Here is a 24826-nt window from a genome sequence, read left to right as displayed (position 1 = left end):
TGTTGGGGATGGAGTCAGGATGGTGAAGAGACAGGGACTTGCCTGAGCTCTCCCAAATTCCTCTCCAAACAACTTTAAAATGCCTTGAAATGAATTCTGGTGTGACAGAACCCACAAAAGCATGGGGTGAAACAATTTTCCAGCCCAAAACAACGTAAAAGGCTGGCAGGAAAGGTATGTCAAACCAGGTTGAGAGTGAAGCACAGTCTAGTGCAGGAAATGCCCCCACAAGCCAGTGGCAGGCCTTGGTGGCAACTGAATTGACAGTGGCAGCTTCTGGAATTCTAGGCCCACAGATAGTAAGGGGAACAGACAACTGGTCAAAAGGAGATTATGAGGTCCTTTTGCTGGCACTGGGTTCAGGATGTATACCACAGTCCAGGGTCACAGTCTCAGGGTGAGGATGAGTAGTAGCACATTAGATCTTGTAGCCACAGGGGAGTGGGAACCCTGGTCACAGTTCTAGGGTAGAAAAAGAGTGCTTATGGTAACTCACAGACCAGAGTGCAGGTTAGGAGAGCAGTGACCACACCTCTCCTTAGATCTTACCACCTTGGAACAACTGAAAACTTACAGACCCCCCCCCAAAAAAAAAAACTAGCTCTGAAAAAAGCTGTGCAAAAAACCTAAAGCTTGGTCCAGTGCCCCCTTCACCCTGGAACAGAACCTAACTTTAGCATAAAGTTAAAGGCCAAGAAATAGGATGGAAAATGAGCAAACAACAAAAAAAAGAACCTGACCATAGAAAGTTACTATGGTGACAAAACAAACTCGGAAGATAACAGAGTCAAACTGCTACATCCAATGCCTCAAAGAAAAATATGAATTGGTCTCAGGCCAAAAAAAACCAACAACAAAACAAAACAAAAAAACCTCCTGGAAAAGCTCAAAAAGGATTTGAAAAATCAAATAAGAGAAGTAGAGGAAAAATTGGGGAAAGAAGTGAGAGTGATTGAATAAAATGAAAAAAATGTTAACAGCTCAATAAAGGAGGCATAAAAATTATTGGAGAAAACATCAACTTAAAACCCAGAATATACCAAATGGCAAAAGAGGCACAAAAATCCACTAAAGAGAAGAACTCCTTAAAAATCTGAATTGGCCAAATGGAAAAAGATACACAAAAATTCACTGAAAAGAACTCTTGAAAAAGTAGAACTGGTCCAATGGAAAAAGAGGTATAAAAGCTAACTTCAGAAAACAATTCCTTAAGTGAATATTATTTCTTAAATGGGATGGCTTTCTGGAAGAAGGAGGGAGGAATAATATGAGATATTTTAGTAAAGTAAAAACAAACACTATCAGTTAAAATTGATTTTTAAAATAAAAAGTAACAATTTTCCAAACTGTGCTCATATGAATCTCTTATTTGAGCCTCACAACAGCCCTGTGAGGTAGGTACTACAGGTATTCTCATCCCCATGTTACAGATAAGGAAACTGAGGAGCAGAGAGCTAAAGTGTCTTGTCCAAGGTCACATAACAAGTAAGTGTCAGAAGAATTTGAATCCAGTTCCAACCTTCCTGGACATCTTGAGACATCTTGTTATCAGCATTCCTCTGCCTCTACTTTGTACATCTTGCCCTGGAAATGATAAGTAAATCAATCCTTTATTTCTGGAAAGATTGTGACAATTCACTGCTTTATGGTTCCACTCACTATCCCAGTGACTCCTCACACAAAGAAATTCCTTTTCTGGACATTGCTCCCCTATTCGATTATCTTCCTTAATAGAATGTATAAGATTCTTGAAGGCAAGAATTATTTTGCTTTTATATTTGTGTCCCCTGTATCTAACACAGTGCCTGGCACAGTAGGTGCTAAATAAATGATTTTCCATTTCATTCATTCATTGTGTATATTCACTAAGCCATATTTGGTTATCAACTGATGGCATCTCACTCTTTAGCAGCTCCCCACCCCCATACAGAGCTGCCATAATTAGTGTGTTGGTCAAAGGCAAACCCCCATGAAATTTCTCCTTGGTAGAGAAAACAGACCAGAGGATAAAAAGGATCCCAAGTGGGGTCAGTGAAAAGTAAGATCCAAGTAGTGGACACAAGATTGGAAGGGATACAATGGTGAGCATGATCAGACTTGCCTACAGTTTCTGGATTTTCTCTTCAATAGTTTTGTCAGGGAGTAAAACTTCCACTGTGTAGCTGACCTTCTTGGAATGGACCAAGCTGTAGGTGTTGTCAAACCTCAGGACATCTGCAAGGGACAGACATGCAGAGTTATACCTTCTGTGCCTCTCCACTGTCTACTGAATTAAGTCTAAGCTTCTGACTCCAACCTATTTGGGGGAAATCACAGGATGAAAGGGGAGTTAATGGAAACAATGAGCTATTAAGATTTTGTTTCTTTCACACGTGGAGGTGTGGCATTCATAGCTTCTATTTCCTTTTTTTTTTTTTTACGGGGCAATGGGGGTTAAGTGACTTGCCCAGGGTCACACAGCTAGTAAGTGTCAAGTGTTTGAGGCTGGATTTGAACTCAGGTCCTCCTGAATCCAAGGCCAGTGCTTTATTTACTGCACCACCTAGCCACTCCCATTCATAGCTTCTAAAGAGCATCAAACCTTGGGTGACTCATGCCCCTGAGTACAGTGATCTATTCACAGACTTTAGAGGGTGTCAAGCTGGTAGAGGCCCATTTGCACCTTGCAAAGGGTTTTCTCCTTACAGACTTGAATGAGTCAATGCGGAGAAGTGTCTCTACTTCTAGGCCATTTTAGCATGTGTGAAGAATGTCCTTCTTCAAGTTGATTGAGTTATGGGATGGCTGGACATTAGAGGGCTGAAAGATCAGTCATACCTCTGACATAACTGTAACAGATCCAGACTAGCTCTGAGACTTATCTCTGGTAGGTGAAAAGAAAGATAGCTATGGAGGAAGATTTCTGCTTCTCTCCTCTTTTTCTATAGCCCATTTTTCAGAGTACACCAGTGAAATTTCTTTCACTTTCTCCCCCCTGCCCATCAGTAATGAGGTCTCACAGTAGATCAACTAAAAAAAACCCCACAAGCATTTATTAAGTACCTACTATGTTCCAGGCAGGTAAAAATATTTCATTTCATCTTCAAAAACAACTCTGGGACCTAAATACTATTATAATCCCCATTTTCCAGTTGAGTAAACTAAGGCAAAAAGAGTTTAAGTGACTTTCCAGGGATCACACAACTAGGAAGTGTTTGAGGCAGGATCTGAACTTATGTTCCTCACTCTTCTACCCACAATACTACCTAGCTGCTGAACTCTCCATTTAAGAGATGCCATCCCCAAGAGAAAACATGCCCAGAGAATATACAGACAGTGATCTCATCAAGAAGAAAAGATAAGGGTTCTGAAAACCTTTGAAGTTCTTTAGGGCTGATGGTGTGAGTTGCCTTGACCTTACGTATTTCCTCTGTGTGTGCCTCTCTACTAGAATATTTAGATTGACGGTGTGTATATTTATGGGAGAGGGTATCTTAAGTTTGTGGGGGAATGCTTTGTAACCACTATTCATGCCATGTCATTTCAATAAATGTTTTGCTTTGAGCTAATTTTATCAACTAGCTGACTATTAAAGATGAACATACCAGTGGGGGCTCATGAGTTATAGATTTAGTAATATGAACCTACATAGTACCTTGAACCTGGATTTGTCATCACTGGGGTGACCCAAACTACAAGTGCAATTTGGTGGGAGGGGAGATAGCCCAGAGGGGTCACTACACCCATAGCCCAACTAGAGTAGGCACTATTCCCTACTCTTGTCCTGAGCCCTCTTCCACCTCTATATGTGCCTTTGTTCATACTAACCTCTATACCTGGAATGAGTTAGAAATGACCACCACCACTCATCTCCATATGGTGAAGTCTCTCTTCCTACAAGGCCCAACACAGGTTCCTACTGGAACTAGAAATCTCTGCTGGGGCTAGGGAGGGGAACATTCTCTCTGGCAGTCTCCCATGCCTATAATGCTCTCTCTCCTTACATCCCCTTCCTGGCTGTCTTGGCTTCCAAATTTCAGCTAAGCTTCCATCTTCCACAAGAAGCCTTTTCTCATCCCCTTAATCATATTTCCCTCCTTCTATTGATTATCTTCAATTTATTCTGTCTATTTCTTATTTGTGCATGTTTTCTTTTTTTGCAAATTGTCTCTCCAATTAGGATTGCAAACTCCCTGAAGACAAGGATTATCTTTTGCCTTTCTCTGTAACACCAGTGATTAGCGCAGGGTTTGGTTCATAGTAGATGCTAATTAAATATTGATTGATTAATTAATTTAGTAATTTCATCCAAAAAGGCAATTAGATTAATCTACTGAAACTTGTTCTCCATAAAGCCAGGCTGGCTCTTTGTAATCTCCATCTCCCTTTCTGGATATTCACCAACCATATATTTTCTTTTTCTTTTTCTTTCTTTCTTTCTTTTTCTTTTTTTTTTTTTTGCAGGGCAATGGGGGTTAAGTGACTTGCCTAGGGTCACACAGCTAGTGTCAAGTGTCTGAGGCTGGATTTGAACTCAGGTCCTCCTGAATCCAGGGCCAGTGCTTTATCCACTGCAGCGCCCCCTAGCTGCCCCCAACCACATCTTTAATGATCCTTTCAGGAATTTTTCTGGGAATTAAAGACAAGCTCTCTACTTGTGGTTTGCAGACTGTCTGCTTCCTTTTTTTTTTTTTTTGACAAATCAGGACATTTCTTCTCTTCCTTTCCTCATGGCACCTCTCCCATTTTCCTTGATCTTTCAAAGATGTTACTCACAGACCCCCGGTCTGGTGCAGGTGAGGGTCCCATCCTCAGGGACCAGGTGAGAGTGGTACTTCTCAGTAGGCAGCACCTCAATCATCTCCTTTGCTCGCTGTCGCTCACCCATCTTTGTCTTTAGGTAAATGCCGACACCAATGTCTGGTCCATCCAACAGGAACTGCCACCTGCAGCAGGGGAGGGATTGGTTCTTCTTGCTGAGTGCTCTGTCCTCACTAAGATTCTGTCCCCCAGGCTCCTGCTGATATACACCCACAGATCCTTTCTGGGGAAGGGGAGGCCAGACAGACCCCTACCTCAAGATGCAGCCTGGAGAGAGGATCTCAAGCTCCACCTGGTGGGAAGAGCCCCGACTGATAGACACTGTGTGCTCATACTGCATTTTCATCTGGTTTTGTAGATAGTATTTCTTAGGAATCACACCCCCATATTGAATCTGCCGGAAGAAGACATGATGACCTTTGACCTGATAGATCTGCCCAAAGCTCCAGCCCCAGTCCTGGCCCCTGGGGGGCTCCTTACCTTGGTCAGGTATTTGGGGTTTCCATCAGGGTCTTTTAGGGTTCCCCCATACTCTGCAGGCAACTGATCAGGGTTTATGAATTTCTGCAAATCCTCCTTCCAGTTTGCTGATGGGAGAAAAAGAAGATTCTAGGGTGAGAGGAGGAATAGATTCCAAAAAGAGATGTGTAACAGAGAGACTGGTCGGTGAGCCCAGACCTCATGAGGTACATGTGTGATCCTGTTCCTCTCTAAGGACAACTGAGCTCCATTGGAGAGAATGTGCCTCCAGATGTTGGGGGAACGTGAGTTCTTGGGTTCTTACTGTAACTTCTCAGTTAATGGCCCTTTGTAAAAGCTAATTGGATTTAATTGGTTAAATGATATTGGTGTGATGATCGCTGGAGGGTTTAGATGGCATAAGGGAGATTCTATGTGATGATGTTTTGTTTCTCAGTCACGGCTGACTCTTCTTGACTCCATTTGGGGTTTTCTTGGCAAAGACACTGAGTGGTTTGCCATTTCTTTTCATGGTTGTTCCTCTACAGACTGGACTCGATGCTAGAATTGAGGTCCTGCTCTGCTCCTGGAGTGCTGCTTGCCTCTCAACTTCCTCTTTCCTCTGTACACAGCTCTCCGGGTACACTGGTCCGATGCACAGGTCCCTTTCACAGTCAGCCCTAGATCTATGGTCCAGATTGGATAGTGGGCAACAACAAGGCTGCCCATTGACACTTTTGCTCACCACAGTGCCCCCTGAGCCCTCATCTTGCCCTGGTGCACAGTCTCTCCCAAACAGCTGGAGTGGGCAATCCTGTTCCCTGTGTCCACTGGTCTGCTTTTCCATCTCCCTATTCTGACTGGGGCTTAATTTCCTGTGACTTTTTCTGGATTTCTCCATTAGGACTTGGTCTGCTTCCTTTCTAGGTCTGTTTGGAGGACTTTTGTGGCATTTCCTGCTCTTCCACCATCTTGGTCCCATTCCTAGTATCTGTGCAAAATCATCTGTTTGACATTCAAAGCCCTTAATAACTCAGCCTCCCCTCTTCCCACCCCAACTCTTCTAGTCTTCTTATACCTTATTCTTTTTTTTAATTAAAAAAAATTTTTTTTAGTGAGGCAATTGGGGTTAAGTGACTTGCCCAGGGTCACACAGCTAGTAAGTATTAAGTGTCTGAGTCCGGATTTGAACTCAGGTACTCCTGACTCCAAGGCCAGTGTTCTATCCACTGTTCTTATACCTTATTCTAACATTTTCTGCTATCTGGTGACACTGAAATCCTGGCTGTCCCCGGTGCCTGGGATGCCCTCCCTCCTCCCCTCCACATTCTGCAGGAAGGCTTCCTAATCTCTTTTAATTCCAGTGCCTTTCTTCTGTTGATTGTTTCCTAGCTATCCTGTATATAACTTTCTTTTTCATCCCCAGCTGTTTGCATGTTTTCTCCCCTATTAGACAGGGAACTCCACTAGGGCAGGGGCTGTCTTTTGCCTTTTTTCTTATCCCCAGTACTTAACACGGTGCCTGGCATACAGTTGGTACTTAATAAATGTTTATTGGCTGACTGAAAAATAAATATGCAGAAATGAAAATCCTGGTATCCTGGCATCTATTTCATTCCACCTCTTCTTCTGCCTTGCAACCTCGAACCCTACTTTTCATCTACTCCATGACCTCCAATCCCCTCCCCCCCCCCCCCCCCCCGGGCTGTTCAGGTTTTTTCCCAAGCCATCACTCCTGCACTGGCTGCACTCTCTTTCCTTCCCTATCTTGACTCTTTGGTGAACCAATTCAGCTCTACATTGTCCTCTTCTCTTGAGTCCTTTGCCCCCTTATCTCATCCCTGATCTCGCCTGGCCAATCCTTAGTCTTAGCCTTCTGCTAAACCAAGCTAGAGAAAAAATGTCATGAAACTGTCTTGACTAGGTCTACCACAAATCTAGGTTCCATAACCTCAATGGAGCCCTTGCTGCTGAATGGCAGATTTTTTATACCTCCTTACTTAATTTTCTAAACTACTCATGAAAGTGGCTCTTCCAAACATTTCCATCCTTCCTTGAATGTCCTGTGGCTCTCTGTCCACCAATCCTCTCACCTGAGAATTTTTGCCTCATATTTTCCTAAAAAAATTTAAGGTTGTTCACTGAGAGTTCCCTCTTTTCTCTTTTCTTTTTCTCTAACCCTAACCCTAACCCTAACCCTCCTCATCTCACATGACCCAAGTATCTTCCCCAACTATCTCTTCCTCCATCTCTGCCTCACATGAAGAGGTTCCCTTTCTCCTCATCAAGGCAAACCCCTGTGTATGTAAATGATCCCATTCTATCCAGAAAATTGATCCTCTATCACCTTCCTTCCTCATTTATCTTCAGGCTATCTGTCTCCACTGGCTGCTTCCCTGCTGCCTACAACATGTCATGTCTCCCCCATTCTCAAAAAAACCCAAACCAACCCTCCATCTGATCCATCCATCCCTGATACCATCCCCCATCTTTCCTCCCTTTTTTGGCTAAACTCCTTGGGAAGGTCATCTACAATAGGTGCCTCCTCTTCCTTTCTTCTTCTTGTTTTTTGTCTGTTTCCTTTTTCAACATGGATAACATGAAAATGTGTTTTCCATGATTTCACATGTAGAACAGATATCAAATTGCTTGCCTTCCCAAGGAAGAGGGAGGAAGAGAATTTGGAACTCAAAATTTTTTAGTGAATGTTAGATTTTTTACATGTAATTGGGAAATATTTAATGAAGCAAATAAATAGTTTTCAAAGACTTTACATTTTGGTGGGATCTGGAAGAACTTGACTTCTATCATTATAGTCAGAAGGAGGTGTGTGAAAATAGGACTTCAGTCACAAATAATCATAAGACAAATCCACCCAGGCCCAGGCTAAGTGACTCCTAAAGTTTCTTCCCTAATTCTTCATTCATAATCCTCATTCAAAATCAGAGACTCGTTTGGGTAGTGAGTTTCCCAGAGGGCGTCTTGTTTGGGCACAGATTGGGTTAAAGAGCCCTGAGGTTCCTATACCCAAACTTTTCCAAGTCTGGATTGACCCTTTGATATTTTGTCCATTCAAAAATAACCTAAATGGTGAACTCACTTTTACACTCTCCATCCTCAATCACACCCCCTTGCAGAGAAGCTAGAAGGGTCAGGACGCACTCACCTCCGAGAACCACAATCTTTTTGCGTGTCTCCTCCGAAATGAAGGCTTTGACCAAGTTGTAGGCCACAGGGAACAGTTTAGGAGCTGAAAGAGACAGAGCTAATGTGAGATTATGGGCAGAAAGAGAAGATGATTCTGAATGGCACCAGCTATGGACTGGAAGAGACTCATGTCACCAGCCATTGCCCTCGGAAGTCAACCATCCTAATCCTGGTAGCTGTCTTTGGCTCCCTTGATTGAGGCGAGTCTAAAATAAAATCCTTTGAGGCTTTTGATGCCAAACTCTAATGGGGGGCCCCATTCCCATTATATGGTGCACCTGGGCAAAGTCCAGCAGGTGCCACCTTGCATCTACCCCATGCCCTTTTGGCCCATACTGCTCCCTTCCCTGCAATTGCTGACTCACCTTTCACAACAATAAGATGCTTGACAGTCTCGGGAAAATTGTTTTCAAGTATGGAGAAAAACTGCAAAGCCAAAATAAGCCTACTTATGACCTTCTTCATGTCAATCAGTGCCCGCCCCCCCCCCCCGCCCGCCCTGAGCGAGACCTCTGGGAGACAGTCCCAGGATGCCTCCTAAGGCCTCCCCTCTTCACGGCTCTTCAGTGCCCCCACTGAAGACCCACTTTTCTCAGCACCTGGGCTATCACTGTTTGGACATCACTCCCCAGTCTACCACTGCTCCGGCCTCCAGGGCTGAGAAGAGGCCCGTAACCTCGGAATTAGAGATGGAAGATCCTTTGACAGTCAAGGCCCTGTTTATATAAATGGCCTGAGATCCAGAAATGTTAAAGGACTTGGTCAAGGTCATTCAGAATTGGAGACTTTTGGGTAGTGAGTTTCCCAGATGGTATCTGGTCCCTGAGGACCTCAGTACCCTTGAACCCAACCTCTACCCAAACTAGAATTCCCTTTATAACATCCTTGACAAGTCTAGCCTCTGCTGGCTGGGGAACTCACTACCTGCCAAGGAATCCCTTTTCATCTTTGGACAGCTCTCGCTGTTAGGAAATTTTCTCTTACATCAAGCCTAAATTATGTTTTTTTGGCAATTTCCAATAATGAATAGCAAAGGTGGCTCTAGAATGCTTGATATCAACTACTAACCCAGCATTCTTTCTTCCACACCTCCTGAGAGATTATTAGATCCTAAAAGAAGGACTCTTAGAGCCTGTGAGATGGCAGGGTTTAGTGCTGGAAGGAACCATTCCCTTCATTTTACAGATCAGTAAACTGAGGCCCAGAGAGGTTAGGGAGGTGGTTTACTCAAGTTCACACAGTTCTGGGCTTTGAACCTAAGTCTTCTAACCCCAAATCTGGTGTTCTTTCTGCTAAACCAGAGCACCCTGGCCCCCCAAAACTTTAGCTTGATTTTCCCTGATATAGAACTCTTTGAATAAAGGCCTCATCCAGCTTCTCCCTAGGGGTGAAGAGAAAAACCCACTACTTTAGGAGCCCAACTGTTCCCCAGCTGAGCTGAGCTGACATCAAGTCGCTCCCTTCCCTAAGTGCCCATTCCCTCGTCACCTCCTGGTAGATTTCTGTAGCTGGCTTCCAAAAGTGTTTCAGGCCCAGACACTCTAGGTCGATTATCATAATGAAAGTTTCGATCTTCTTTCCTAGCTGTACAGACAAAAGGAAAAAGACTGGTCCATTAATCTGCCCGAGGCAGAAGACTGACCGGCTATTTATAATCCAACCAGAGATTCAGAGCTGGGACAGACTGTGGGGGCCTCCCAGTAAGAGAGTCATATGTTCATTAAGTTACCGTTGGAAGAAACCACACAGACCATTTTATTCCATTCCCCTTTGGGAGGGTAAGGAATTTGGGGCCTGCTGAGCCTCATTAGACCCAAGTGACTTTAAGTCACTTAACTCTCTGGACCTCATTAGTAAAAAGAGGCCGTTGGACTTAATGATCTCAATGTTACCTTTCAGATGTAAGCTGATGCCCCTATAAGCAACTTGCCCTATGAGGTTAATAAAGCACATAAGCACATGGCCATGTCTTGTGAGTCTGGGGGTCATAACTGAGGTCATTTCAGTTGTGTCCGACTCTTCACGACCCCATTCGGGGTTTTCTTGGAAGAGATGCTGGAGGGGTTTGCCATTTTCTTCTCTGGCTCATTTTACGGATGAGGAAACTTGGGCAAACTGGGTTAAGTGACTTGCCCAGGACCACACAGCTGGTAAGTGTCCGAGGCGAGATTTGAACTCATGAAGCTGAGTCTTCCTGATTCCAAGCTCAGTGTTCTATCCACCCAGCTGCCCCGTGGTGAAGCTAGCCCAGGAAAAATTGGGCCTGGAGCTAGATGGTGAGGGAGTTTGCATTTTCAGTCATTTTGAGCATCTTCTAAATCATGTCTTCTGGGGGCCAGCTCCATCTCTAGTGGGACAAGGGAACTGGAGTCAGAGAGAGCAATAAGCTAATCATGGGAGTGCCATCTGGTGGCCTACCTGTATATTACACCCCCTCCGCGGGCTAATAGATGCTCTCTCTGGAATAGCAGAAAATAAGGACTGAGATGGTCACAGTTGTCACTGAGTGTGCCTTTTAGCCCTGTCACCGGTTCTAACACCCCCCGACCCAACTAGAAAAAATATTTATGGAGCAGTTACTGTGCATGAGTCAGTGCTAGGAGCTGTAAGGGATTTAGGACACAGGTGCTGTGGAGATTATAGTTACTACCCTGCTCAATAATCCTCTGGGGCTCCCTGTTGTCTCTTGGATTAAAAAATAAACCTTGGGGCAGCTAGGTGTCGCAGTGGATGGAGCACCCGCCCTGGAGTCAGGAGAACCTGAGTTCGGGTCTGGCCTCAGACACATAACACTTACTGGCTGTGTGACCCTGGGCAAGTCACTTAACCCCAATTGCCTCACCAAAAACCAAAACAAAACAAAAAACCTCACCTCATAGAAAGAACTGATAAAAAGAACACTTGTGGATTGTACATATATAACCTGGTTGCAATCTTGTGGAGGGGGGAGGAAAGGGAGGGAGGGAGGGAGAAAAATTTGGAACTCTAAATCTTATGAAAATGAAGTTTGAAAACTACCCTTACGTGTAACTGGAAAAAATAAAATAAATGTTTGTTGCAAAAATAAATAAATAAATAAAGTTGAGTTCTGCTCCTGGGGAAAAAAAAAACCAACCTCAGCCTGGTATCTGGTGCCTTCCAGAATCTGACTCTAACCTTTCCAGGCTTAGTTCTTTCCCAGACAAACTGGATCACCCTACCTACATCCTCTGTCCTCACTATGCCCCTCACGTACCTCTGGGACTTTGCTCACACCACCCCCATGCCTACAACTGTTTTCCTCCCCCAGTTTCCATCTGCTGAATTTCCTTCCCTCCCTTCAAGGCTGAGGTCAGTTCCCACATTATCCATGGAAGGAAGTCGGCTTCCTCAATTTCCCCAGAGCTACCTGGAACACACCTTTGCTCCCATCCTTGTGTCTAGCTGCCAAGCCTCATCACTTGACTGAAGCTGCTCTCTCCAGGCACTGTGGGCTCTCATCTACCAATGTCATTTGTTTCTCCCACAGGACTACATTAAAATTTTTTTTATTATTATTATCATTTTTTGCGGGGCAATGAGGGTTAAATGACTTGCCCAGGGTCACACAGCTAGTAGGTGTCAAGTATCGAAGGTAGGATTTGAACTCAGGTCTTCCTGAATCCAGGGCTTGTGCTTTATCTACTGTGCCACCTAGCTGCCCCAGCAGTACATTCTTTACAACCCTCTCCTCCGTGGATTTTTGTGACACTGCTTCTCCTATATCCTTCATTGCTCCTTTTCAATCTCCCCTGAGAGATAATCATCTGTGTTCCACCCCCTGTGTTTTGAGAGACCCAGGGCTAGGATTTAGGTCCTCTTCTCTGCCTATGTTTTTTCTCCTGGTGACCTCCTCAGCTCTCATGGGCTCAACTGTTACCTCTTTGTATTAGAATGTCAGCTCCTTAGGGCAAGTCCAGTTACAATCTTGCATCTATCTGTACTACCAGTGCCTGGCCCAGAGTAAGCATTTAGTAAATGCTCACTGACTGACTAATTGACTTCCAGTCTCCCAGACTTGTTTGCTCAGGGTCACACAGCAAGAAAGTTGCATAACCAGAACATTGGAATAATCACATTGATTCTGTGTCTTTTTTAAACTGATCCTATTTATAATTAATTGACTTTGTCCTGTAACTGCCTAAGTCATGAATAGTCATCAATTTTGTCCTGTCACTGCCCGAGTCTCTGAACTTAATTCAGAAATTGAGCTGGTTGTAATGAGTTAATTTTAGAAATCCATTGTGCTTCAGTTAATCGCTGTTCTATTCTTGTGACAAGGAAGTCTGTTACCCTTGAAGGATGCAGGTGGACACCAGGGAGTCTGATCTAGTATCTCTATACCGCCAAGCTATCCTTCAAAGATGTCTGGTTTGCTCTCTGTCCTTGTAGATGCAGCTGGACTCAAACAATGAGCGTTTCTTAGCCACAGAAGGGAAAGAAGGGGTTGTTGCTGGCCTTCATTCTCAGTTTCCATGCAGTCATTTTTTCTTCCATCTATAACACCGGACTTCATGTTTTCTGTATTTCCCAAACTATAAAAAGTGCTATTATCATAATTGGGTCTTAGCTTTTCTGGGGAAGCTCAGATTCAATTTATTGGTAAATTCATACTTCACCAATAAATTGATTGTGCTCAGAACCTTGTGACTCAGTCTACCTTCCTTTTTTTCCAAATTATTACAATATGAAGCCAGGTCTCCTGACTTCAAAGCCAGGGCTCTTTCCAGTGAATACTTTCCCTACCATACCAAGGTCACAGAAGGAAAAAAATGCAAAGATACCCCTTCGAACTGTTACCTGGTAACCATCTGAGAACTTCTGTTTGACTCAGGAGAGCTTGAGAGGGGCCCACTGAGGGGCTACAGCCCCAGGACTGATGGACGGAGGCGACAATTCCCTTCCCTCTCTCACCTTCTCACTCTGTAGGTCACATTCTCGAAGGAGGGACACCAAGATTTGGGTGCGCTTCTTCAGTAGCTCTGGTTTGCTGCTGGAAAGAAGCAGCCCTTTGATATCCAAGCAGCCAGTGATGTCAAGCCAGACGGGGCAGCCCTCTCGGTCATAGCCACTCAAGCCACCTACATCATATAATTGGAGGACCTACACACAGAGGAAGCAGATGGTCCTCAGAGGCCCTAAGGCCACGTCTGCTCATAGTAGGGACCAGGTAGCCAGAACCCAGAGGAGAGCCCAGCAGGGCTGAGGGCTGGGTCTCTGGGCATGGGGTTAATCCAGGCTCACCTCAGATGGCTGCCAGCTCAGGATGTTGTCCAGGTTCTTTTCCTTCCGGAATATCATGTACTGACAAGAAAAATGAGAGAGTACCGAGCCAGGGCTTCCTTGGGCTCAGGCAGCACCAGGGTCGGATATAAAGGGCAGATCTCAGAATGGCAGAAAGAGCTGGGTGGACCTTGAAAGGAGGAACGTCAGAGCTGGGAGAAATCTTCCTAAAGGACTCTGGAACATGGGATGTCAGAGCTGGGAGAAATCTTCTAAAAGGACTCTAGAACATGGGACATCAGAGCTGGGAGAAATCTTCTAAAAGGACTCTAGAACCTGGGATGTCAGAACTGGGAGAGACCTCTAAACCTAGAATGTCAAAGCTAAAAGAGAACTTAGAACATGGAATGACAGAACTAGGAGAGATCTTAGAAAAGGACTTTTCACACAAGATGTGAAACGTGTGCTCCACCTCCAAACAAGGAACTGATAAATGTAACTGCAAATGGAAGCACACTTTTTGTTTGTTTGTTTGGTTTGGGTTTTTTTGTTTTTGCAGGGCAGTGAGGGTTAAGTGACTTGCCCATGGTCACACATGGTCACACAGCTAGTGTCAAGTGTCTGAGGCCGGCTTTGAACTCAGGTCCTCCTGAATCCAGGGTGGTGCTTTATCCACTGCGCCACCTAGCTGCCCCCAGAAGTATACTTTTAAACTTTATTTTTCTTGACCTTTTTTTGTCCTTTTTGCAACATGGCTAACATGGAGGTAGGTTTTGCATGACTTCACATGTATAATTGATAAGATATTGCCTTCTTAATGGATGGGAAGAGACTGGAGGGAGAGAATTTGGAATTCACAATTTAAAAAAATTAATGATGGGAGGGGCAGCTAGGTGGCACAATGGATAGAGCACCGGCCCTGGAGTCAGAAGTACCTGAGTTCAAATCCAGCCTCAGACATTTAACACATACTTACTAGCTGTGTGACCCTGGACAAATCACTTAACCCCAATTGCCTCACTTTAAAAAAAAATTAATGATGGTGCAGCTAGGTGGCACAGTGGAAAGAGCACCAGTCCTGGAGTCAGGAGGACCTGAGTTCAAATCTGGCCTCAGACACTTAACACTAGCTGTGTAACCCTGGGCAAGTCAATTATCCCCAATTGCCTCACCCCCCAAAAAAAATTAATGTTAAAATATATCATGAAATATATCTATTTTTTCAGAGATCATAAGATGTCAGCATGGAGAGAAACCTTTGAACCTAAAATATCAGAGCTAGAAGGTAGCTAACTCAATTCCTCCCTGGTTCAGTTGGGGAAACTGAGGCCCTTGGAGTAGAAGTGACTTTCCCATGGTCACATGGCTAGGAAACAGCAGAGCTATGATTCCAACCCAGGTCCATTGATACCAAACTCAGTGCTCCTTCCACTACATGGAGATCATACCAAAGGTGAGGTAATCAAGGCTCAGAGAAGTTTGGCCAATGTTAGAAAATGGGTAGGCAGCAGATTTGAACCTGCGGTTCTAGCTTCCCAGTCCAGGGCTCCTACCATGTTCCTTGCCTTCCTCTCCTTGATATCTTAGGTCTCACACCAATGCCCAGGCTCAGGCTGCTAAGAATCATCCTGGGTGCCCACTAGCTACTGCTTGGATCTCAGCCCACCCTATGAGGAGGAACAGGAACAGGAAGAAAGATTGCAGAGCTTTTGGAAGGTCACTAGTGGGACAGGAATTTTGGCTGAGGGGGGAAGGGAAAGAGGGATGGAGAGAAAAGTCAGCAAGAAGCCTAGAAGTCCCACGATCTGCGAACTTGGCCTGAGATCCAAGGAATAAAGGGCTGGGGGACTCACGTTCCGGAGCATGGCTTCAGATTTCTGCAGGTCAAAGCTTCGAGCTGCAAAAGAGCCAGGATCAAGCTGGGATCTGCAGCAGGTCACTTCTAGTCAGGGTCCTTCTCCCCTCCTGCCCAAAGAGACCCAGGCCCAGCCCAGGCCTGACCTCTCCACCAATACCTCAGCATATCCCACTCTTCACCCTATGAAGTGTGAAGTGAATGAGGGCCTTCAGGGAATGCTGGGAAACTGGGGGTCTGGGTGAGGGTCTAGATTGGTATATGGGTTACGGTGAGGCTAAAGCAATGTCTGCTGAGTTTCCCCAAGGAAGAGAGCCTCAGCTGGCTGTCAAAGCTCCTCCAAAGGCAATGACTATGGGGGAGGGGGAAGGAAATGGGTGCCTCTTTTCTCTCTTTTCTAGTCCCTATTCCTCACCATTTTGTCACCTACACTAAGACCATGCCCTGGAGCAATAGCTCCCAAACTTCTTGGTCTTGGGACCCTTTTAAACTTTTTTCTTTTTCTTTTTTTTTTTTTTGTATGTGGCAATGAGGGTTAAGTGACTTGCCCAGGGTCACACAGCTAGTAAGTGTCAAGTGTCTGAGGCTGCATTTGAACTCAGGTTCTTCTATCCAGGGCTGGTACTTTATCCATTGCACCACCTGGCTGCCCTCTAAACTCTTAAAAATTATTGAGGAAGGGGCACCTAGGTGGTACAGTGGATAGAGCACCAGCCCTGGAGTCAGGAGTACCTGAGTTCAAATCCAGCCTCAGACACTTAACACTTACTAGCTGTGTGACCCTGGGCAAGTCACTTAACCCCAATTGCCTCACTAAAAAAAATAATAAATTTTAAATAAATTTTAAAAAATTATTGAGGACACCCAAGGAGCTTTTGTTTGTGTAATTTATATCTACCAATATTTATCATATTAGAAATTTAAATATCTTAGTTTTATTGGGAAAATAGTTTTAATCCTGGACACTCTGAAGGGTTCTCAAACCCCAGGTTTGTCCTGGAGGTTTGAACCTTTTCATCTCTGGAAGTTTATCCTTGGGCCCCACTGTCTTGATTGGTCAGTGCCTCACCTACCCCACTATCTCAGGCAGGTCTAGGCATTCTTCACTGCCCTCCTGACCCCCTGGCTCTCTTCTCCCTAGTCACCCACCTTGCTATGGTGTATATGACATATCCTTCCTTCCTTGCTCCTTCCCATCTCACCCCAGTTCTGGAATCATCATCAAATCAACTCTGTCACTGTTCCTGGATGGGGCATGTCAATCTACTCCCTTACAATCCCATTCACCATCCTTGTAACTTTCCGGACCAAAGTGCCCCTCCCAAGTCATTGCTTCCCTATGTGTACTTGTCTCCTCCATTACAATGTAACCTTCTTGAGTGCAGGGGATACCTTTGGTGTTATTGTTTTTTAAATCCATGGCACTTAGTGCAGTGTTTGACACATAGTAGATGCCTAATAAGTGCCTTTTTGTTTGGTCTTTCATTCTCTGACTTCTTTCTTTCAAACCACCTGCCTTTAATAATCATGTCTACATGGGTGCATTCTTAACCTGAGCATGTTCATTGCTGAGCTAGTTAGTGACAACCCTCCATGATCCTCTCTATCTCTATTTGACAGATGAGAAAACCGAGATTGAGAAAAGCTTGGTGAATTGCCCATGGTCACACAGTTATAAGTATCTAAGCAGGATCTGAACCCAGGTCTTGCTCACTTCAAGGTGAACTCTTTCTCCACAGCTTTGCTAGGCTGCTGCCTCCCATGTCATATTTATGGTGTTACTCCCTAAACAAAGCATTTTCTGTAGCTTCAACTGTGAGAAAATCACTTTGAAACCTCAAAAAAGCAAACTGCTGTCAATATTGTTATTCAGTTCTGTAGGCTAACCCACCACCTCCTCCATCCAGCCCCCGCTCTGTCCTGGGCACAGTGGGGGGATGTTCAAAAGGACATATGTGACCTGGTTCCCATAGTTTATAGTTTTAAGAAGACCGGGTGTAGACAGATGAAACAGTTGAAAATCAATGTCCAGTCATGAACAGCTAAGTGCCCAGATGGAACTGGTGGATACAATGAGTAATCTCCACAAAGGTCCTTGTCTGTCTCCCACCCTCTTTTTTTTTTTTTTTAAAGTGAGGCAATTGGGGTTAAGTGACTTGCCCAGGGTCACACAGCTAGTAAGTGTTAAGTGTTTGAGGCCGGATTTGAACTCAGGTACTCCTGACTCCAGGGCTGGTGCTCTATCCACTGCGCCACCTAGCTGCCCCTGTCTCCCACCCTCTTAACCCACTGCCGCAATTCCATCCTGCCTTTATTCCCCACCAGCCCCTCGCCAAGTAAACAGAGCATTGGGCCTGGAGTCAGGAAGTCTCCACTTCAAATCTATCCTTAGACACTTACTAGCTATGTGAGCCTGGGCAAGTCATTTAACTGCTATCTGCCTCAGTTTCCTCAACTGTAAAATGGGGACCTTCCTCACAGGGTTGTTGTGAGGGTCAAATGAGATAATTGTAATGCACTTAGTACTAAATGTTTGTTCCTCAGTCTGTCTCCAGTTTCTTCATCCAGAACACAAGGGGCATTCAGAAGGCAGCTCATGCCATTCTCACCTCCTACAGGTGAAGAGGTATCCACTGGACTGGCCCAGGCTGTTATCTTCCCCTAGGTTAAGTCCAGCCCCTTCACCCAGCAATTCACGAAGGGACAAAAGCATCCCTTGATTCAAGTGAGAAGGGGGCATAGTTCCTATCCAATCATGCCCTGTAGCAGTTTTCTTTCTGCCCTCTCCATGATGCACCATTAGTCAGATATAGTTGTCTGAGAAGCAATATCCCCTCTTTACAGATGAGAAAACTGAGGTTGAGAGGATGGGAAGCCATGCAGTCAGAACTCAGTTTCCACTGACATGCTGCCTCTTTCCCTTGACCTTGGTCAACCATCCCTGTCCTGGACATTTCCCAGGATGCTAACTCTCCCTTGCCTCCCATGTCTGACCCAGGCCACCACCAAAGGACAAAAACCCAGTTGTCCTGGAGCTTCTTGCATCAACCACTCTCTCGACTGAGGCCATTTGGTCATTAATTAAGCCAAGTAACCTTCCTATTGTACTTAACTTTGATAACTGGGGTTAATCTTGTTTTAATTGGAATGGTGCTCAGGGACTGAAATAAAGGGTGGTCCAGAAGCCGAGGCAGAGAGAACCAGGGCATTTCAGAGTTCTCCAAAAGAGGAAGAGGGAGCTCTGAGCTCACTGCCAACAGTTGTTTGGAACCCCCTGCCCACTGTTCTCCAGCCTCTCTTTCACAGATTCAAGGATTTGGGGGCCTCCAAAACACCCCCCCCAGCCTGTGCTCAGAGATTTTCAGTGAGGGGAGAGAGTCGTGCCCTCCAAGGCTACCCCTTCCAGTGTGGGACAGCTCTCCCTATGGTGAAATTCTGCTCCTGACGTCATCTCTATTACTTCTTGGCAGCTTTCTCTGTTGCTCCCGCTGAGCCCCTGAAGCCAAGCAGAACAGGGCCTTCTTGTGCCTGGCAACTCTTCCAGGTTCTGAAGACACTGATCCTATCTGTGCACCCCCAGCCTTCTCCTCTCCAGGCTGAACATCTTATCTCCACTTCCTTGAATGGATCCTCACAACAGAGACTCAACACTCTTCCCCATTCCTGTTCTTGCATGCTCCTTTAGTTGGTCAATGCCCTTCCCAAACCAGAACTGAATGCCAACTTTAAGATGGGGTCTGAGTGAGCTCCTCTCTGTATGTCTAGAGCTTAGCACAGTGCCTGACGCATAGTAGGCACTTAATGTTTATCGAAGAATGAATCACCTCCTTTTTTCCTGTATGATATGTCTCTTTTTGTGGCCCCAAATCAAATTCTCTTTCCTGGTTGGCCACTTATCTCCCTCATCCTGCACTTCAGACGTTGGCTTTTTTAACCCAACTATAAGACTTTACATTTATCCCTAGTTAACGTTATCTTATTAGATTCAGTCCAATGCTCTAGTCTAGTCTGCCAAGATCTATGTGGATCTTGCAATGTACTAACAAACCCTCTGCACACAGAGTACACATTTAAGTTTCATCTGTAATATTAACATTTTCTCTGTTGCTTTAAGTCTAGATAATTAACAAAACAGTAAACCAAGCCTGATGTGTGGCATTTGAGCAAAAGGAAGAGAAAACTAAGTATATTGATTGGTGTAGTATTAATATTGTAAATTAGGGCAGTATTGTCAGTTTTTATGATTTTGACACAGGCTAGTTATGAGCATTGACTATTCCTTTACTTAAGCTATTCTTTATTTCTTCAAGGAGTACTTTGTAATTGAATCTATACAAGTATTTTGTTTGTCCTGGTAAGTTGATCCCCAAATATATTTTTAGTGTTTTTTTTAATTGATTTCTCTTTCTATTATCATTATTTTAAAAAGCTATTGCTTTTTATGGGTTTATTTTATAACCTGAAAATTTGCAAATATTATTAATTATCTCAGGAGCTTTGTTGATTCCCTAAGCGTTTCTAATTAAACTATCGTGTTGCCAACAAATTAAAATAGCTTTATCTGTGTATGTTTTTGTTTTTTAGGTAGGTTTGTTGTAAGCATCTGATTGGGGAGTTTTATTTGCATAATAACATAATCACTCTTTAATTTTTTTATTTATTTAATTTTTTTTTTTTTTAGTGAGGCAATTGGGGTTAAGTGACTTGCCCAGGGTCACACAGCTAGTAAGTGTCAAATGTCTGAGGCCGAATTTGAACTCAGGTCCTCCTGACTCCAGGGCTGGTGCTCTATCCACTTGCGCCACCTAGCTGCCCCATTACTCTTTAATTTTAATGGATTGCTTAGTCCTTTCACATTTAAGGTTATGAGAGCTAGGTTTATATTTTCTTCTATTTGGTTCTTTTTAAAAATTTTATCTTTTAGAAATTAGGGTTTGTTTCTATTCTTCTCTAAAGACACTACTGTTTCTCTGCTCTTCAGGGAAAGAAACTGGATTTAAAGTGAAATGATCAGAGGTCCAGCCCCAGCTCAGACACTTGGGTGACCTTGGGTGAGTCATAAATTCAAAATATGAAGAGGTGGAAGAGACCACAGACGCTCAGTTTTCTCATCAGCAAAATAGGGATAATTCTATTGATCCTCCCCCTCCTGCCTACCTCTCAGCATGGGTTTGAGGATCAGAGCAGGTGATCTCCATTATGGATACAGCCCAACAAGCTCCCATTCCTGCTGTATTTTAATATTGAGAAGACACTTTCTCCACAAGTAGGTGAGTAGGAGATAATTTAGGTCTCTCATTGCTGCCCTAACCCGACCCTACCCCCAACCCAGCTTATGTCTCCAACCTCACCTCTGAGCCATCGAAGGAGGAAATAGTCATCAGGGTTGGGCAGGTCGTTGAGCACATCCTGGACGTTTTTCCGGAACTGTGGAGAGGCAACTGGGTCAAGATCATTGCCCCTGATGCCTGGGGACTGGACTCCTGCCTTGGGACCATCAGTCAACTCACCTCACCCACCTCACCTCCCCTCACTTCACCTTACTCATTTCATCTCAATGGTGAATGACCTCAAATCCTTACCATAAGAATAGTGAAGGAGATGGAAGTGTTTAACCCAGAGAAGGGAAGACTAGGAGGTAAGGAGTGGGGAGGGGGGAAAATGAGGCCTTTTTTCAACTAATTGAATGGCTCTGTCCTATGGGAGAGGGATTGGATTAGTCTCATTCTGCTCAGCTCCAGAAGGCAGGACCAGGAGCAATAGGGGAAGGTTCAAAGAGGCCAATTCTGGCTCAGTACCTGCAAACTAATACTGAATAACCACCTGGATGCCACCTTGTGTATGGATTTTCTATGTACCTATATATGCTTATGTTGTCCCCCTAAAAGAATGTGAACCACAGTCATATCCCAGATTTACAGCTGGAAGGGACCTTACTGACCCTTTATTTTACAGAGGTCAAGTGACCTACCCAGGGTCACACATCTAGTAAGTGTATGAGGCAGAATCTGAGCTCCCATATTCCTGACTCTAAGTTCTGTGCATTCTCTACCAGGCCCTTTCTAACTTTGTAGCCCTGGCGCCTAACACAATGCTGCCAGAGTTGTTTAATGAATGCTGTGCGTTGATTGGCTGATTGTCTGATTGATGTCACAGAAGGGATTCTTGTGTAAGTCTCTGGTCCCCTCCAGCTCTAAAATTCTGTGACTTGCCCAAGACCACCCAGCTAGTAAATCCTCTATGCCTGGCCAGCATCCAGTCCTTTACACCTTCATGTATGTTGATTGATTTAAAAACACAGGCTAGGACACGGAACAACAGGGACCCCTGTGGAGTGATTCTTTCCCTCCTGCACAGATGGGTCACACTGAGGCTTAGTTACTTGGCTCATTGGGGTCCGCCTGGAGCACCCCCCGCAGGGCTCCAGAGCAGAGGCCTAAAGCAGGAAACTGAGGACTGGGAAGAGAGGCTAGGGAGGAGCTTGGCCAACCTTGTGTCTAATCCTCCCATTCCTCCCTTATCCCATCCCTTACTCACTTCCTGGAGATATCCATCACTAAGAGTCTTCATAGAGAATCGACAAGGCCAATGATGTGAGGAGGGGGTTTTAGGGACCACCGAGGTCAGAGCTACCATTTTTTTGTTTGTTTGTTTCGGTAGGGCAATGAGGGTTAAGTGACTTGCCCAGGGTCAAGTGTCTGAGGCCGAATTTGAACTGAGGTCCTCCTGAATCCAGGACTGGTGCTTTATCCAGTGCGCCACCTAGAGGTCCCCTGGAGCTACCATTTTTGAGCCCAGAAAACCAAAGCCCTGAAAATCAACACTCAGCAGGAGCAGGAGGAGCAGGGTTAATGGGCCTCCCCGAGGTCATAAGGCTGTATTGGCTGAGCAGGGCTTTGCTTTGGGCTTTTCCCAAATCCGAATTCTCTCCACTAGAGATTGCAAAAATCTGGGTGAGAGGTGACAAACATGGGCCCAAGGGTGACGCAAGAGCTAAAGTGAGGGAAGGTTCATCAGGTCTTTGGGGAGGCTCCAGCACGGGGTGATGGGGGAGGGAGAGACGCTGATCATAGAGTAAGAAGTCCCAGGCCCAGACCCTGGCTTGGACCCCGGCCTGCTGTGGGACCATTTCGAGCCTCCTCAGCAGGCCTCCGTAGGCTCAAAGCCTTCCCCTGGAGAAAAGGGACCGCTCAGAACTGGAGTTCTGCCAGTGGGATTTTTTTTTTTTTTTTTTAGTGAGGCAATTGGGGTTAAGTGACTTGCCCAGGGTCACACAGCTAGTAAGTGTTAAGTGTCTGAGGCCGGATTTGAACCCAGGTCCTCCTGACTACAGGGCCAGTGCTCTATCCACTGCGCCCCCTAGCTGCCCCCTCCCCCCCCCCGCCCCCGCCATTGGGATTTTAAGAGCCAAGGCATCCTCTGGGCCAAGGTGAGGCAGCTGAGGACAACATTGACTCAAACCAGATTAAATGATCCTTGCTTTTGTTCTGGGGCCAGTGAGGATGGGCAGCCCATGGCACAGTGGTATCCATGCCAGGCTGGGTGGATGAGGCCAAACTCCTTCTCCCCCATCCCCTTCCAAGTCGCTGTTTTGGACAGGGGCGTGGGCTGCTCCTCCCCAAGTCTGGGCCAGTGGTGTCTGGCCACAGGAGGACGCGATGGCCCACGGCCTTCCTGCTCCCTGGGGAGAAGAGGTGCCATGCCAACCCAGCCTCTCTGCCGGCGGCTCTCCCTGAGCCCCCAGGCCTGGGGCCACTCTAAAGACAAGATGATGCGGCTCATAGGAAGAGCAATGGCTCTGAAGTCAGTGGACTGCCCCTGCAATCACTTTATCTCCCTGGGCCTCAGTTTCCTTGGTAAAAAGCTAAGTGGGGGGGCAGCTAGATGGTACAGTGGATAGAGCACCAGCCCTGGATTCAGGAGGACCTGAGTTTGAATCTGACCTCAGACACTAGACACTTACTAGCTGTGTGACCCTGGGCCAGTCACTTAACCCTCATTGCCCCACAAAAAAAAAAAAAAGCTAAGTGGACTTGGGGTCCCTTCTTGGTTGTGAGGCTACAAACAAAGAGGGAAAGCAGGAACATCAAATTCTTGCTGGAAGGGGCCTTAGAACACATCAAGAACCAACTCCTTCTTCTAACAGAGAGGGAAACTGAGGCCCAGGAAGGAAAAGGGACTTCCTCTGGTCACACAGCTGCACAGAAGCAAAGGCAGGATTCAAACCCATCTCCCCCGACCCTAGCTTCTTTACTGCCTGCCCTGGACAAGCTGGAGGCAGGGAGGGAAGGAAAGGGGATGGAGAAGGGCTGGGATGGGGGGACAGGGCTCACCTGGTCTAGTGCCTCCTCCTGCTGAGGGCTCAGGTCCCCTACCCTACCGCTCATGGTGCTTGCAGGTAGATGCCTCTGCCCTGTGTGGCCAGGACAGCCTTTTCTTTGGTTTGGAAGTGGGGGAGTATTTCCCTCCTCCCCTGGCCCCAATCCCAGGCAGATTTGGGTTTGGGGTGTGGCCTAAGGGTAGAGAGGTACGAGGGAGCCCTTGGCCCAACCTGAACTGACACGTGCTGGTGCCAGCTCAGCCACCTTTTTTCCCAGCCAGCCCTTTAGCACCTCCACCTGACTCTTGGGTCAGGTAGGGCATGTGCCTAAAACATCTTTAACTCTATCCAGGCTCTGCAGCTTGTCCACCTCGGATGGAAAGGCACTGAGGTCTCTCTGGCAGCCTCAGTGTCCTCATCTGTCAAATGGAGATAATGATAATAGCAAATACAAAAATAATCATTCTCACTCTCTCTTTTTTTTTTTTTGCAGGGCAATGGGGGTTAAGTGACTTGCCCAGGGTCACACAGCTAGTAAGTGTCAAGTGTCTGAAGCCAGACCTGAACTCAGGTCCTCCTGAATCCAAGGCCAGTGCTCTATCCACTGCACCACCTAGCTGCCCCAACCCGGAGTAGACAAGAGTCCTGAACATAGAACTTGGGCTAGAGTCTTGACTTTTATAATCTGTGTGGCCCTGAATGAGTCACTGATCCTCTCCCAGCCTCTGCTTCCTCTTCTGTAAAATGGGACTATTATTAGCATTAACTTCCCAGGGTTGTGAGAATTGAATGAGACAACATGTGAAGTGCAAACCTTCAGGTGCTATGTAAAGTTAGCTGGTAGTTCATTAAATCAATAAAAATGAAAAGTAATTAAAACGAGAGGGCTGAACTAGGTGACCTCTCTGTTCCAACTTTAAATCTATTGCTCTCTGAACCTAAGT

At 45.5% G+C, this 24826-nt stretch overlaps 1 protein-coding gene across 2 annotated transcripts; it reads right to left on the bottom strand.

Moving 5' to 3' along the window:
- Positions 1 to 1299: 1299 nt before the first annotated feature.
- Positions 1300 to 23986, bottom strand: LOC122738252 (SEC14-like protein 2). Of its 2 annotated transcripts, XM_043980308.1 has the most exons (13): positions 23896 to 23986; positions 20914 to 20989; positions 15561 to 15604; positions 13729 to 13788; positions 13399 to 13587; positions 9955 to 10050; positions 8832 to 8892; positions 8426 to 8509; positions 5281 to 5387; positions 5055 to 5194; positions 4756 to 4925; positions 2102 to 2214; positions 1300 to 1584 (listed from the first exon to the last, which is right to left on the bottom strand). In XM_043980308.1, the coding sequence occupies exons 1-12, from the start codon at positions 23947 to 23949 to the stop codon at positions 2102 to 2104; spliced, it is 1194 nt and encodes a 397-aa protein (XP_043836243.1). In that variant the 5' UTR covers positions 23950 to 23986; the 3' UTR covers positions 1300 to 1584. The 2 variants fall into 2 exon arrangements, with proteins under 2 accessions (XP_043836243.1, XP_043836249.1); XM_043980314.1 differs by lacking the exon at positions 2102 to 2214.
- Between the last annotated feature and the right edge of the window lie 840 nt (positions 23987 to 24826).

Source organism: Dromiciops gliroides, chromosome 1, assembly GCF_019393635.1.
Source record: "Dromiciops gliroides isolate mDroGli1 chromosome 1, mDroGli1.pri, whole genome shotgun sequence".
In the NCBI taxonomy this organism is placed as follows: domain Eukaryota; kingdom Metazoa; phylum Chordata; class Mammalia; order Microbiotheria; family Microbiotheriidae; genus Dromiciops; species Dromiciops gliroides.
The sequence above is the reverse complement of the archived record's forward strand: the minus strand, read 5'-3'. Positions and strand labels throughout refer to the sequence as shown.